Below are 15,909 nucleotides of genomic sequence, written 5' to 3'. Positions count from 1 at the left end.
AACGTTAAGCACATTAAGTGAAGTCAAGTGAAGCCAAAGCTTATTTTAAGTGTCACTCACACAGTACACTTTACAACAATAAAAGAGCAAAACAACAAAACGGCACTGAAAGACCCAAAAGGAGTCTTAACAATTAAATAGAATCTAAGACGATAACAATAACACAAGAAAAAATACAATAAAATGTATTTGAGAACAGAAAAAAATATGGTGATTAAGACTGATTAAAGCACATTGAAAAGTGGTGGGTTTTGTGGTTATTTCCTCTTCTTTTAATCATCATCATCATCATCATCATCATCATCATTATTACTATTATTACTATTATTGTTGTTGTGTGTGTGGTGGTGGTGGTTTATTTATTTATGGTTGTTTTTTTTTTTTTTTTTTTTTTTTTTTTACATAAGAATGGACAAAAGAAATAACTAGCAGATATTTTGTGCATTCTGGGAATTGATAGCACACTGTGGGTTAGTACTTAAATTAGGAGGCATCTTTAGATAGTATGAACTATTTTTTTGATGATGTTGTTGTTGTTTTCAGGAACTGAGTCATTTATGTTTTTCAAATAGTGGCTAGAGACCTATAAAGTATTTACGAATGAAACCCTTTAACACCCCGAGCTTGTGTGTGTGAGCATGTACCGTATGTGTGTGTGTGTGAGTGTTTTCTCCGTGATTGTTGTTTATTCATTAGGTGGCATCCCTTGTGTGCCGTGCTGAGCTGTTGTTTGCTCCTAAGCCGTTTCCATTAATGACATTAAGTCTTTATCCAATTTGCGCTGCGCGGCTCTTGGCCCGTGCTCCCTGCTGGGAATCAGCAGAGTAAAAGCAGCTTTCTCATTTCATTTTCTCCTGCTTGTGCATCGTCATCCTGCTGCTGTTTGGGAGAGACCCTGGCTGCACCCTGGTACATGTTTCAAGCTGAGGCAGACGGCTGATCAGGTGACATTTTCGGCATAGCTGTGCCACATTACCTGCGAGAGGTTACTGACCCAGCCGGCATGACTCTTCCCGGTCTCCCTGCTTCCCTATTTGGCTTTTTTCAGCTGTTTCGTAGGCGTGTTTTGGAGAGGATGGGGGCGGGTTGAAGTCACACATTCCCAAACAGGCCCTCTGACGTAAAGAGACAGTGAGCTAAGTTATTATAATATGTGGTGAGGCGGGGAGAGGGGAGGGAACAGCCGCACCGACACCGGGCTGCGATATCAGCAGCTGCTACTGTGGACACACACACAGAGAGAAAGAGAGAGAAAGAGAGAGAGAGAGAGGCGGGATAGAGAAGTGGTTTAAAGCAGGAGCGCTTGCATTGTGTTTGTTTTTATTTATTTGTATATTTATTTGCGCAGTGTTTAACTCTAGACTTCCGAAGATGAACGGCGTGACGAGAAGTCTGTGCACATTTGAGGACATCCGAAATGAAGAGAGATACGGGGTAAGTTGTAAATTGATGTCAGTCGAATTCATTCAGTTTGTTTTTCTTAGTCTTTGTTTTATTGTTTTTAACAAGTTTACATGTGTGTGTGTGTGTGTGTGTGAGCTGTCGAAACAAGCGCTCAGTGTTTTGTTGCCTTGTGATGGGCTCATGGAGTGCGTAACGGCGCAGAGTTTTGTGTGTGTGTGTGTGTGTGTGTGTGTGTGTGTGTGTGTGTGTGTGTGTGTGTGTGTGTGTGTGTGTGTGTGTGTGTGTGTGTGTGCAGTTTGGATGCATTGTGCTGAAGTAATCAGTAATTTAAGATTCAGCCAGGTAGCCTATAAGGAGGTAGTAAGTCTACCTTTGTGGATGTTTTTGTTCTCCACAGCCCCAGTTTTTAGGTTTTTAGGTCTAAACTGATTTTTCTGTGTGCCCTCTGTCGATGCACCTGTACTTGAAAGTGTTGTCTGAAAACAGCTCTGCTCTGTGCTCTTGCCTGGATTAGAGGTATGGTGTGATTTTGTGATTCTGACACAGATCCTCAGGCTGAGTGACTTCATCTGCTCTAAGTAGTGTACTATTAAGGCTCTGGCCATGTAGTAATTAAAGTATTAGCTTGTTAGCACACACACACACACACACACACACACACACACCACAGTGTGCAGGAGAGTATTAGTCCAGATAGCATCTGTGCCTGTCACTTGTGCCTTCTGCCTGCATCAGTTTGGGGCTTAAAGCTGTAGTTGTGACAGACAGTGGAGGAGGCTAACCTTCAAAACTTTGCCTCTGTGTTATGTCCACCACCTGTGCCTGCTGTGAGGCTCTGGAAAACAGGATTTAAATGTAAGCTACATATGCTTGTCCTATTTGAGCAGCATGAGGTCTGTTGAACGCTTGGAAATGAATTAGTAGCAGTCATTGCTTATGTCACATATTGGTTTCCCCCCCCCCCAGTCAGTTGCTGTGGAGGGTTAATCATTCACCTGATCTGAAAAAGGTTTTATGGGGTTGCTGGGAAATGACACTTTCACCTGATCAGCCACCTCCTGCTGAGCTCAAAGCTGCCAGCAGACAGATCTGCTCTCACGAGTTAATATTTAGTTACAAAAGCTCACAATGTGGAAAACATTCAGTCATGGTTTTGTGAAATTAACTCTTGCAGTGGATCAGCCTGGGTAAAAATCTGTGTCAGCGGGCAGTATCTATTAGACTGAAGTCTGAGTGTCTGTTGAGAGTGCTGAGAATGAGATTACAACAGCTAAAGCGGGTCGAAGTGTACAAAGGGCAGCATCAGTCACACGTAATAAAATGATTCAGTGCAGCCTGGGGTTGTTTAAACAGAGTTATTAAGTAATATTTGAAACTCCTTATATATTCAGTTCAGTTTGTTTCTGATCTTGCTTTACATTGGAACATGAAGCTGGTTATGTTAATCATGCTGTTGTCAAATTTGCATTGCCTTCATATAGAAAAAAAAAAAAATTCTATTATCAAAGACAAGTCCAACAGCCAAATGCACACCCACCCACATTTTTTACATATCTGATAGAGGACTGATAAAAGCAGCCAAACTATGTTGCGTCTACAAGTGGCAAGTCATAATGACTGTGGATGGTAGAGATAGTTTATGGAAAGACACCCTTGCTGTTAGTCAGGGACACGTGTGCATGTAGAAAGCTGCTTGAGGAGGAGGAGGAGTGTTCCTGATGTAGCAGTTGTTTTTGTTGTTTGGTTGGTGTGTTTGTTTCCCGTCAGCGTGGCGGTCAGATCTGACCTTGATACAGGCTGTTTTCCAAGGGTTTTATGATAGACACTATAATTCAGTGTGACCGCCATAAAACAATCCTACAAGGTGTGTATATATCAAGCTTTTCAACTCAGAACTTTATTTTATATTCTAGTGGTGTCCCTAAGGTTTAGAGAGATGCCCAGTAGGTCATGCTGAATTACAGTGTGTTACATTGTGTTGTGTAAAATAATACTCAGGACATATAGATATTTTCTTGAGTTTAAATATTCCACTCACTATAAGCGAGCTGTAGCTTAAGTGAGGCTTCGCAACAAACAGACAAGAGATATATGAGTGTCACTGTCATACAATACGGGGTAAAAAAAAACGTTTTTTTCTAGCTTTGAAGGTAATTTAGGGGGACTTCAGTGAAAATCAGAGTTCCCTAGGTTGAAACTTGGTCAATGATACTAAAAAATGTGCGCCTCTAGACTTTTGTCTGCTCAGCCAGTTTTTGAATAATGCCACATAATCTCCTTCCAGACAGTTTCCCCACGTTGTCTGACTTGATAAATTCCCTTCCTCTTTCCTCATCCTCAGCCTGCGTCTCAGTCAGGAGTGAGTGTGACATCACGGGCTGGGAATGGGCCAAACATGACATATATATCCATCTATGTAGAGGAGCGGCCAGAACACACCAAAATACACCTTTTTCCCACACTAGAGGGGATAAGAGAATAAGGAACTGCACTTTCTCTCAGCAGGGAGCTCGTGTTTTCATCGAAGTGACCATTATAAAATGATTATCGAAATGATTATCAGAGACCTGAAGGCTCTGAAACTTTGGAGAGTCATTATACAGTAGCTCTCACTTCATGACTCAGAGCTTTGTTCATAAACTAACTGTTTACTTTGTGCCTGTTGAGGTTGTCACCTGATAGGAAAGCTCTCAACACGGCTGTGTCAGTTTACCACCTCAGCTGGGCTCTTCCCTTTAACCTTTGCTTAACCTTTTAGTCTGGAAGTGAGATGACGGTTGTTTTTTTTTGTCAAGCCGGACATGGCACCGGGCCTCAGAGGGACTTCAGCACCCTCTACGTCACTGGGAAGAGTTTGCCGAGCTGCTCAGTGTGCAGAAACCACAGCTCAGTTCAGTGTACAGAGCTGGCAGGTGTCACAGGATTTAGTCCCGTGAGAACGTGATTAAAAGTCACCGGTACCTGTGTTGTGAGTTCACACCTGTCAGCCCAGCGCATCACATGTCAGGGTCTGGTATGTGCTGCGCTTGGAGAAAGGACAAAAGTAACATCTGTGCAACAGGTATGGGGAGCAGAGCACGAGAGGGATAGAGTGATTTGTGGGATGGTTCAGTGCATGCACACATGTGCACACACACACATGTACACACACACACACACACACACACACACACACGAGAGGAATTCTCTCTGTGGAATGCAGGGCAGATGAGCGTTGCCCTGGAGGCAGGAGAGGATGGGGTTTAAAAATTACTTTAGTAAAAGTGCTGTTACTTTGCGGATATTTTACTTAAAGGTAGCCAGTGTAGTTTTCTTTATAAGCGCACTTGATTTTTATTCACATTGAAAAATTCTCACCTAAACACTAATAAACCTGTTAAATGCATTTTGGAATATTTTGAAGATTGCATTTCTTATATCGTTACAGTGCACATTTCATTGTTTGCATGTCTAAATATGACGCCCCCATGCTCATGGTGTATTGGGAGTACATTTTATGTGAACAAAACAGTTTTCTTAGTGAACTACAGTGCCACTAGTGGTCACAAACTACATTGGATACAGCAGAGGTAGAAGTTACAAAAAAAGTGTGCCATTTGTGAATGTCTCTATTTGGTCAATTTATGAGTGCATTTATGTTTATGATGTAAAATTTATACTCAGTAACGAAATGTGTATGTAGCACGTACCGATATAGGTAGGTATAAACACTCTCTCAGTTAAACAGTAGATGCTTTCTGCCCTGATTTCGACAGGCTTGCCAACTTTTCACCATTCATTTGTAGGCAGGTAGTCATCCCTCAGCTATGTAACCCAGATGGCTTTCAGGCCTCCTGGTGCCACGGTTGAAAACAAAAAGAGTCTTCATACCCCTTAAGCCTTTGAGTCAGCCGTACCCCGTGATCTTTTGTGCCCATTGTCCATGCACCAACACAGTGTAGATGCTGTGTGCGCTTAGTTTCAGATTACTGCCCGGTCATAAAGGCAGAGTTTACTCCAGTATGTGTGTTTGCCTGCGTGTGAAGGGCTGTGTACGTGTGTGTGTCCAGGACCATGTCCCACTAGTTCCATTGTCTCCGTTCCCTGGATGTCTAGTATTACAGGTTGTCTTTGAAGGCGACGTAGACTGCACTGTTTGTGTGTTGGTATAAAAAAAAGAGGGAGAGAGAGAGAGAGAGAGACTTGCGTGTGAGTGGTCCATGTTGCACAGGGGATTAGGAGAGTCTTTGTTTGGTCCTCAATGAAGGGCCAGGGAAGTTGTATAATGATGCATTCCTTCTTAACAACACCCTCACTGTTCTCCTTTCTCTTTCAGTCCTCTCCTCCTGCCCCTTCTCGTCTCTACCTTGAATTTTGGTCCGTATCAAAGCATTCAGGTGTCTGCAACTTTAGAGAAAAAAAAAAACAAAAACGAGCCAGCGGGGAATTTTGTTTTCCTTTTCCCGAATTTCCTTTACCCTAGTTGGCCACCAGCCTCCCTTTGTCCACTGTATTTCCTCTGCCTTGTCATCTCATCTCCCTCTTTGGTGTTTCGCTTTCCTTTCCTCGGTCTCTTCTGCAATTTCAACCTCGTCCCCCTCCCTCTCTCTCGATCATGTTTGTTTCACGCTCTGACTGTGCATCCCAAAAAGGTAATCAGTCAGGGATAAAGGTCTCCTACACAGCATGTGTGGCTTCTCTTTTACAGCCTCTCTGTGCTCTTTATCATTTCATTACGCAACACAGCCCCAATTCATTTCCCCTGTCTGTTTAACATCAAGGTCAGGGCGTTCTGCATTTCAAAGACAGGGCGCTGTGTACATACAGTATCTCTTTATGGTTACTGTATAAAGAGAAAGAGAGAAGATCCTTTTTTTCCAGTGGACTGATAAATGATAAATGAGCCAGAACAATCCCTTCAACATTCTTGACTGAAAGTGTATGGTAATGTACTGTATCTGTGCTTTTTGTTTCACATGCTGGGTAGCAACGTGTTACAAAACCAAGGAAAAGTCTGTATTAGCTCAGTATTAGCGACATAATTGCAAAAGGGGAGAAGAGGTCAGACACACAGCTGACGATGTGCGCACACACACAACCGCTCAGTCTGTTGTTATTCATCAGACAAACGTATTAACTAATGAGGTCAATATAGCAATGTCACTATAGAATACAGTGGCAGCCGAATATGTGTGTGTGAAAGAGAGTGTATGAGCATGGGTGAAGCTGTATGCACGTATGCAAAATGTAATATGCAGGTGTGTGTGTGTGTGTTTACAGTATTTAACCACTGGGGAACATTGCAGGAATTACTGCTTTGTCTGTTTTGTGTCTCGGTGTTGACATGAATTTAGGCCGGAGGACACCCTGCATACACAAGGGAAAATAATGGAACAAGCTGTGTCGGCTGGAATGAGTTATATAATTTCTTTGACCTCCTCCCTCATCCGCATAGCTATATGTGCGTGCACACACACACACACACACACACATGCACACTTTGTAAGAAGGGGGTTCCCTATGCTGGAGGACACACACCCAGCGCAGAGTTCCCTGTTACACCGGGCTTTCTCTAGTGACTGCGTGTGCTTTCAGAAGTTTGTGTTTTTGCTCTTTAAAGCGTTTGTTTTTGCTGGTGTGTGTTCGTTTGTGTATTATTTTGTCTCTGACTTAACTCCTCCCACTTGCATTGTTAGTGAGCCAGACAGTTTATGACTACTGTGAGATTTTGTTACCATGGAAATGTTCCGTCTTGCTTGACATTAGGTTTCCTGCCCACTCTCCCTGAAATCCAGCCAGTGCTTCCAATTGGTTCTGGGCGTCTAGAGAGTTTCCACCCTAAGCCCCTATGACGTTCATAGCACACAATTTAAATCAAACAATCTGTGACTGCAGCTGTAAAGAAGTTTTGCTTTCTCTCTGACGCTCTGTCCCACTCTCTTACTGGGGGCTGCCGCGCTCTCAGGTTCTCTCTTTCTCTTTCCCTCACTGGGTATGACTCAGTTTCTCCTCCGTATTTTTTTCCTCTCCCCCCCGTATAGTAGTCCTCAATTACTCTCTCCATCACATAACGGTCTCTTTGTGGCTTGACTTCATCTTCTCCGTTCTTTATTTCCTTCTTCAGGAGGGGTGCAGGCGACTGCGGCTCACACTGCACGACCAGAACCAGGCAGCGAGGAGCACCGAGCAGCCCGGGACCAAGGTAAGAACACACTGTACCCTCGGTAACCCCAAAACAGAGGGCAGGCTGTAGGAGACAGAGGAGAGAGGAGATGGACAGCTACAGCGAATAATGCTCATAGCTTTTCTTGTAAATGTACAGTTAGGATGTTGTATTGTTAAGACAAATTCTGTGTTAATCTTGTTCCTGGTCATAATTCCTAAATAGAAATTTTTTGATGTTGCAACCAATAAATGGACTGTTTTTTTGTCATTTGTTATAAGACTTAAGTTTAGGAGAATAATTAGCATTTTACTTGAATTAGTAAGATTTATTTATCTTATTTGGTTTATTTTATTTATTCTGTCTCATCATTCTTCCACTCATTTATATTGCTTAGTCTCAATTGTCCGTTTTTTGTTCTCTCACACTGTACAGTAAAGCATTTTATAACTTCAGTTTTGGAAAGCACTATATAAGTGAGGTTATTATTTTTATTGTTAAGATACTATTTTATACTTTTGGTGGTGACGCTATGTCTCTATTCTTATTGGCTTGTGAGTATTTAACGATATGTAAATATGTAAAACCTGGATGGTCTTGATTGTCCTGCGAATGTTACAATAGTAAGATAGTAAGGCAAGGCAAGTCAAATATATTTATGTAACATATTTCATACAACAAGGACTTTCAAAGCACTTTATATACAGTAAAAAAAAATGACAGAAAATGCATTAGAGAAAGAAAAATAATTAGAAATCAAATAATAAAGAATTTAGATGTGTTCAAATAGATACTATAACATAAAATGAATGTAAAAAATAGTAGTTTGCACAGAGCTGTGTTTGTGTGTTTAATGCTGCACTCATATATGCACGCACACACACACACACACACACACACACACTCAGACATACACATGCACCCATGCGGAGACACAATCAGCTTGTAAACATGCCGTAGTTGCCACGAGCTTTTCATCAGCATTGGTTCTCACACAAGGAGTCTCCCACTTCTCAAGACAACCATTGTTCTACCAAAACCATTACTGAAGTTCTGAAAAAAAAAAAAAAAAAAAAAAAAAAAAAAAAAAGGGACCACCAGAGAGCAAAGTTGCATAACTTCTCTCCACCCCTCTCAGCCTCACGCTTTCTCTCTCTCTGTGATTTCAGCCAAGCTTGACTCGCCTGTTTATCCGTTAGTCATGGACTTCACAGTGATTATGACTAAATGTTTATGCCTCCTGATCACAGGGACTAGAGACACACACACACACAAGCACACAGACACACACACTCATAAAGGAATAACGCTCATAATAATGCTCAGGACCAGACAAGTGTATTCCTGAGGTATTGAGTTTTGTCAATTTATAGTTAACTCAAGAGTTTTGCGCATTAGTCATGCCGGATCGTCCCAGCGGACATATCTATTAGGTAACATTAAGTACATCTGGTTGGGATTTATTGGATGGAGTTCTTCCAAACGATTCGTCGCAATATCAATCTCCAACAAGCTCTGACTCCTCTCAGTGTCCACAAATCCACTCTGACGTCTGCGTATTGTGTTGAAATATATATCACACCCCAAACACCTACACTTGCAACATTGTGCCTGCCACATCCTTACTCCTGTCCGTTCTAACCCCCAGCCAATCGGACGGGCATTTGCGCTGGTACAGCCGGCCAACGAGAGAACAGCTCTGACTCTTGAACCAATCAAACCTACAGACGAGAAGGTGGAGGTGATCAAGGTGGGTGTGGCATGTCGGCTGTTTTTTGTACGTGTTTTATTGCAGTAAGGAATAACAAGGTGTGAGTGTGTGTTTTTCTGTTCTGTGGTCACATTGGTGTAATTAGCTGTTGTTTCCCTGCTTTAGGTGTATCTAGAGGCTCGTAGACAGGAACAGCAGAGACACCAACAGAGCCTGAAGATGCTGTCAGATGAAGTTTCACAGATACAAGAGGTGAGTCCCTAATAATGATCCAACCCCGGCTGCCCCGGGGATGAACAAACACCACTCGCTCTCACTCTCGTTCTCTATGTTATGTAACAATTTGCACATTTCCAACATACAAATTCCTCCCTGCTCTCTTTCTCTGTGTTGACATGGCAATCCTGTGCAGATTAGCCGGCAGTGCCTGACACTGAAACTGCCCGGATTACATTCCCACTGGGTCCACCCATACTAAAAACATTTAAAGCACTGTTAAATATTTTGTCTGTCAAATATCAGAGGTTTTTCTGTATGTTACCCAGAGTTTACCCTCAGTAACTCACCTATGTGTCTGTGTTTGACTCAGGTGAGATACTGCCTGAAGACACTGAGGGAGCAGATGGCAGCTAAGAATAAGGTAGGTCTATTTTGAGCCGCTGTGTTTTGCCATCCCCATTGTTAACATGACATATCCTTTGTCCTCAACATCATTTCCTCCACCCCTCTTATTTCCATCTTTCCATCTCTCCATCCGCCTTTTCTCTCTCCAGTCCCACACCAACGGATGGAAAGTCAGCTCTCCTTTCAAAAAGAGTGCCTCGTCGGGCCCTAAGGGAGATGCTAAAGGTGACGGACAGGTGAGCGGTTCCTCACGTGCGCCCATCTGCATGCGAGGATGTGTATTCATGTGTGTGACACTTTATGTGCTGCACATATGAGTGTCAGAGCAATGCACATATCAAATCTCACACTGACCTAGTCGTGCCAGCCATGCGTACCATAACCACAGCTTCACAGTCCTTGTGTGTTTACGTGTGTTTTCTCCTGGACAATTTGAGACTGCCAGTGTAGTTCACGTGACGCCTGTAAAGTGATCCCTGAAATTCACCCCCCAGAGGTATACTACATGGACAGAAGTATTAGGACACACCTCTTAATCACTGAATTTAGGTGTTTCATCCAGTGCCATTGCCACAGGGGTATAAAATCAAGCACTTAGCCATGCAGTCTGCCATTACAAACATTTGGAAACATGTTCTGTGGTGTGATGAATCACACTTCCATATCTGGCAGTCTGATGGATGAGTCTGGGTTTGGTGAATGCCAGGAGAGCGTTCCCTGCCTGACTGCATTGTGCCGACTGTAAAGCTTGGTGAAGGAGACATAACGTTATGGGCTTATTTTTCTGGAGTTTGCCAAGGCTTCTTAGTTACAGTGAAGGGAAATCTTAACCCTATAAAGCCATTTGTATCATATATGATACACATTTTCAATTCCGTTTTTCGTTTTCAGTTTAATCAATACTTGACCAAAATACTGTTGTATACCTTTGAACACTTCCCCTGTTCACCCTGGACCATACCATTGGCACTTCAAGTACATATCATATATCATACACCAGAAAGGTCATGTAATAACATATTTTTTGAATTTTTTTTATATATGTATTTTGTTATAGGACTAAATAAAGGGTTGCAGTTTCAAAAAATTTGAATTTTCTGCCAATTATTTCATAGTTGAGGCTTTATAGGGTTAATGCTTCAGCGCCAGCGCACAAAGCAAGCTCCATAAAGGCATGTTTGGGTGAGTTTGGTGTGGAAGAACTTAACTGGCTCACACTGAGCCCTGACCTCAACCCCATCCAACACCTTTGGGATGAATTAGAACGGGGATTGCGAGCCAGGCCCTCTCGTCCAACATCAGTGTCTGACCTCACAAATGCTCTTGTGGATGAGCGGGCAAAAATTCCCACAGACAGACACACTCCAAAATCTTATTGAAAGTCTTCCCAGAAGAGTGGAAGATGTTATAGCTGCAAAGGGGGGGACCAACTACACATTAATGCCTATGGCTTTAAAATGGGAGGCCAGAAAAGCTCCTGTAGTGTGTAGGTGGCCCAGTACTTTTGTCCATGTAGTGTACACGTGAAGGGAGAGTTTGTGTTAAAGAGAAGGAAAAGAAACAGCCTGATATGAGGGGAAAGAAAGGGTTAAAATGATGACAGAGCGAACATGCTAATAGCACCCCAAGGTGTATGAATATGTGTGAGAGCTGTTCCAGCACACGCTGTTCCCCTGCTTGTGTTATTGTGTGTGTTCAAGCCCTCTTCATTGTTCCCAGCATTCCACAGATGTTTGTCCTTTAATAGTTTTGTTGCTGTCTTTCCAGCCGATCTCCTCTAGCTGTTCGCACTATAAGCATGTCAGCGATGTTTTGTAGGGCACAGAATAGAGCCAACAGTGTGGCAGCCGGCTCCTCTTTGACTGGTTTGATTGTTTTGGCACCAATTATAGCATTTTTATTGTGAGAGTCGGGCAACGGCTTACTCAGATAAGAAATACAGAAATAGGACAGAAACATTGGTCATGATCCAACTTTAGCTGCTCCAGTGACGCACACACTGACACACCCATTCCCATTATTTGTTTTTCAAGCAATTTGCATGCCCCCCCACTTCCCTCTCCTTCTTTCTTCTCTCTCCCTCTGTAGAAACACCTACAACTCCTTACAGGCTCCACCAGCCAAGCTCACTGAGCTTGCTCAACAGTATCACTCACTGCTCAACATATGTTACACATCATTTCCATTACACCCACTTTTACAGCTTTCTGCATAAGAAGCTATCAGGAGGTTAGAAGTCAATATCATATTGCCAATCTAATCCCCCCCCCCCCCCCTTTTTTTTTTTTTCTCAGGAAGTGGTTGATGAAGCAGAGAGAAACAAACTGAGGGAAGTCAGTAAGCGCTTGTATGCACAGCTCCAAGAAGCTGAGAAGAAACACCAGGAGGAGAAGGAGAGACTGCAGGTAGAGCACGTACACACACACACACACACACACACACACACACACACACTCTTATGCCCATACAGAAATGTATCATGTAGGCGATTTCCATATATCATAGATCGTATTAAATACCTCATATTAAATGTGAAACATATTAGAAATTGCCACATTTTCATTTCACTAACATATTACAATATAATATACATCCTGTATGTCGTATAGGCAAATAAGTTATGCATTTAAACTCAACATGTATGGGCTACACATACCATATCCAAAGGGGGGTACATATGTTTGGTTCATAGATGATTATAGATAAACTAAAGGAGTGTAACCCCCCATGTTCTCCTGCCCCTTTCTTCCCTCTGTCTCCTCCAGGCTGAGGGCAGTGAGCTGAAGCAGCGTCTCAGCGACCAGGAGGAGAAGCTGAAGAACATCGAAGAGGTCAGCGAGAGGAAGGACAAGCGCATCGAGGAGCTCCAGAGGTTGCTGGGTGGGATGGAACAGGAGAGCGCCACCCTGCGGGAGACCATCCGCAACCGCGAGGAGGAACTCCGGGAGCTGCGCAAAATGAGAGAGGAGGGCCAGAAGGGGGAACAGAGGTCAGCAAACACACACACACAGACAAAGCATTATTATTATTTACGACTCAGTGAGGATCCAGTCAGCAATAATGTGCTCTAACTGTGGTGTGTGGATCTGCAGGGCAGAGCAGTTGGAGAGGGAAGTAGCTGTTCTGAAAGAGAAAATCCACCATCTGGACGACATGCTCAAGAGCCAGCAGAGGAAAGTCAGACACATGATCGAACAGGTGAGACACACACATCAAAATGTGGAAGGAAAACACACTGTTTCACTGTTAATATTTACTAAGAGCTCACTGCTGACTGAGATGCATGTTTGCTCTTTGTCTTTAGCTCCAGAACTCACGGATGGTGATCCAGGAACGGGACCGCGTGATCCGAGAGCTGGAGGAGAAGGTGGCTTTCCTGGAGGCCGAGGTGAGTACTGCTGGTATTTTAGATAAATATTGTAGTAATGTCATTTCTGCAAAGAGAGAGGAGACAGAGAGTAAAGATGGGAGCTTTCATTAAGCCGCAGACCTCAGTTTAGAGGTGATTTTACCTAAAGGATCCTGATGTGAAGCTTGTATTTTGATTTTTGTTAAGTGTGTAAGCATTGTCATGTCATACTTGAACACTCACAAATGGATTCAAAGTGGTGAAATTAAACCATAAGGCGGAAATCACTACTACATCTTTCAATCAAAACAATTTCTAGTAAATTAAATTATAGTGAAATTAAACTACTTTAATGTTTGAAGACCCCACTTTAAAAAAAAAAAACTGTATTAGCTCACTCAGCTATCAGGAAGGACATTTCTAATCTTCACTTCGAGAGCAACGCTTGCCTGGTATTTATGTGCTCACCCATGTTGAATTAATCTATCTGGTTTATCTTGATTTCTGCTGTGGGAGAGGTGTGAAAGGGAAGTCTTAGACAAACAGGATACAGCCACTATCTGTGTCATGTCTACTCATTCTGACGAAAAACACACAAGCTGACCGCTGACCCCTCCTCTGTGTGCAGAACCGAGAGATGCACGACCAGATGGATTACTTCCTGGGAGGACAGAGTTCAAACTCCTATCTCTCATCAGAGCGCAACCCCCAGATCGTCTACAGGTAATTTTAATCGCACACAACAAACATACAAACATACATACATTGACTTACAGCCTTACCCTAATCTTAACCACTACCAGATCATGCCTAACCCCTACACTAACCTTAACCTAACCTCAATTCTAACCTTAACTAGTGGCCAAAAACATGTTTTGATTGTTGATATCTGGATTTTGTCCCCATGGGGCAGGGTGGTCCACACAGTGTAGGGGAAATAATGGTGACACAGACAAACAATAATAAACTGACCTCATGTTAACTTTCCATAGCCCTCCTGATCGTTTCTCTTTCAACTTGGCCACACACGACACATGCAATCACACACACACACACACACACACACCTACACAGTCAAATATACATCCTGCACATTCCTTGTAAGCGCCCATTCTCATGGTAACAACTGTTCACTCTCAAACGTTTTGCTGTTATAAATCTAAAAACATATTTTCTGTTTGTCCCCACAGTAAACCAATCAAGCCGTCCACCTCATCTAACAAGCCGCTCCCTTTCATCAAAGTCATTGAGATCAAGTCCTGAACTGGAGGAGGGAGACATGACAAGAGGGAGGAGGGCTCAGAAACACCAAACCTTTTTGCAACAGTGAACCTGGACTGAAACCAGACCACAATTCTACTAAAACCACGTTTATGTTTGAGGCGTCAGCGTTGAGACGGTCGTAGCAACACAGGCAACACATCCACCAAGCACTCAGCCTCGAGGCCACACATCTCTTGAAGGAAATTGTGCAGCACGTTTGTCTGCACACATGCACATGTGTGTGTCTGCTCGTGTCGCATGTGTGTGTGCATATGCATGAATGAGCGTGTGTTTGGGCTTTGATGTAGATACATTAGGCATACTGATTGAACTGATCTGCACTGCACATGTAGAACTACATACTGTATGTAAACAGTTTCCTCTCCCATCCTTGTTTTGAATTCATTTGTTATGAAGCATGAGGCCGTGACCAGTGATGAAACGTCCTCTGACAGTACGGAGCACTTTTTCCGCAGGTGACAGAATTAGCTGTGTCATATCAAACAGACAGTGTTGTTCAAAGTGCAGGATGCTTAACATTTTGGAACATGATCTTTAGAAAGGATAAGAAAAACTCACTAGTCTAAGTCATGACAGGAAGGAGAGAGGAACCTAACAAACTTAAACAAGCTGGCGAGCTTCAGACTGATCTGAGTATGACCGCTATTCTCACTGTTAACCAGTAATTCATGAAGGATAAATAGTTTAATAAAAAAAAATCTCTAGCCTACATATTAACCCAGTGATCTAAACCCTGTAGCTCTGTGTTCTCGTGTTCAGTATTTACCTCTCCGTACTCATCTTTGACAATTCTGTTCACTTTTATAAGTGAACAATGCAACCTTTTGTCCTCTTGTAAATACTCACTGTCGCCTACACAAGGCCACCACCCTCCATATTGATTTTGATAAGTATTTATTCTGTGGTTTGAAGAGAGTTGTTTTTAATAAGAGCATGGCTTTGAAGCACCCAACACTGTATGATAATGTGAGAAGTCTTCAGAGAAAATGAACGATGACAGTCGTGAAGGCATTTGGCAAGATTATTGCCCCTCATTAAAACATCCAAATAATGAGAATACAACACTGTCAATAATGCATTTCAATTCTCGGACATTGTATATAAGTAGTCATATTTTTTGTACATAACTTTCATTGTTTTTGTTTGTGATTTGCTGTTCTAATTTCCACCTAAAATGACAATCTTCTTCTTTATATCTATTTATATTGAATAAAAAACATTTTAGATTTGTGACACAAGAGATTTGTGTGCAGTATGTGTGGCTATATCATCTGCATTTGTGTTTTGTTTATGAGAATAAATTTCTAAAAATTACCACAACACTTCTTTTCACTTCTTGAGTTGATGATGTAGTGTTTTTTGTTCATAGTGTGACGGAGGCTCCATCTGCTGGAC

At 42.5% G+C, this 15,909-nt stretch overlaps 1 protein-coding gene across 1 annotated transcript; it reads left to right on the top strand.

Annotated features, from left to right (window-relative positions):
* Positions 1-319: 319 nt before the first annotated feature.
* tuft1a (tuftelin 1a) lies at positions 320-15,818 on the top strand. Its single transcript, XM_030072866.1, has 13 exons — positions 320-329; positions 1,364-1,434; positions 7,508-7,585; positions 9,195-9,296; positions 9,423-9,509; positions 9,847-9,897; positions 10,031-10,117; positions 12,176-12,286; positions 12,647-12,870; positions 12,974-13,079; positions 13,186-13,269; positions 13,859-13,953; positions 14,421-15,818. The coding sequence occupies exons 2-13, from the start codon at positions 1,372-1,374 to the stop codon at positions 14,491-14,493; spliced, it is 1,161 nt and encodes a 386-aa protein (XP_029928726.1). The 5' UTR covers positions 320-329; positions 1,364-1,371; the 3' UTR covers positions 14,494-15,818.
* Positions 15,819-15,909: the final 91 nt, after the last annotated feature.

Source organism: Myripristis murdjan, chromosome 16 (assembly GCF_902150065.1).
Source record: "Myripristis murdjan chromosome 16, fMyrMur1.1, whole genome shotgun sequence".
Lineage (NCBI taxonomy): Eukaryota > Metazoa > Chordata > Actinopteri > Holocentriformes > Holocentridae > Myripristis > Myripristis murdjan.
This window is presented reverse-complemented; position numbering and strand designations above follow the sequence as displayed.

Excerpts from the sequence above, each read along its gene's own strand:
- tuft1a (XM_030072866.1), top strand. The coding sequence starts at position 1,372 with ATGAACGGCGTGACGAGAAGTCTGTGCACATTTGAGGACATCCGAAAT. Across the intron at positions 7,586-9,194 it reads CCGAGCAGCCCGGGACCAAG|CCAATCGGACGGGCATTTGC; the intron begins GTAAGAACACAC and ends TCTAACCCCCAG. Across the intron at positions 13,270-13,858 it reads TGGCTTTCCTGGAGGCCGAG|AACCGAGAGATGCACGACCA; the intron begins GTGAGTACTGCT and ends CTCTGTGTGCAG.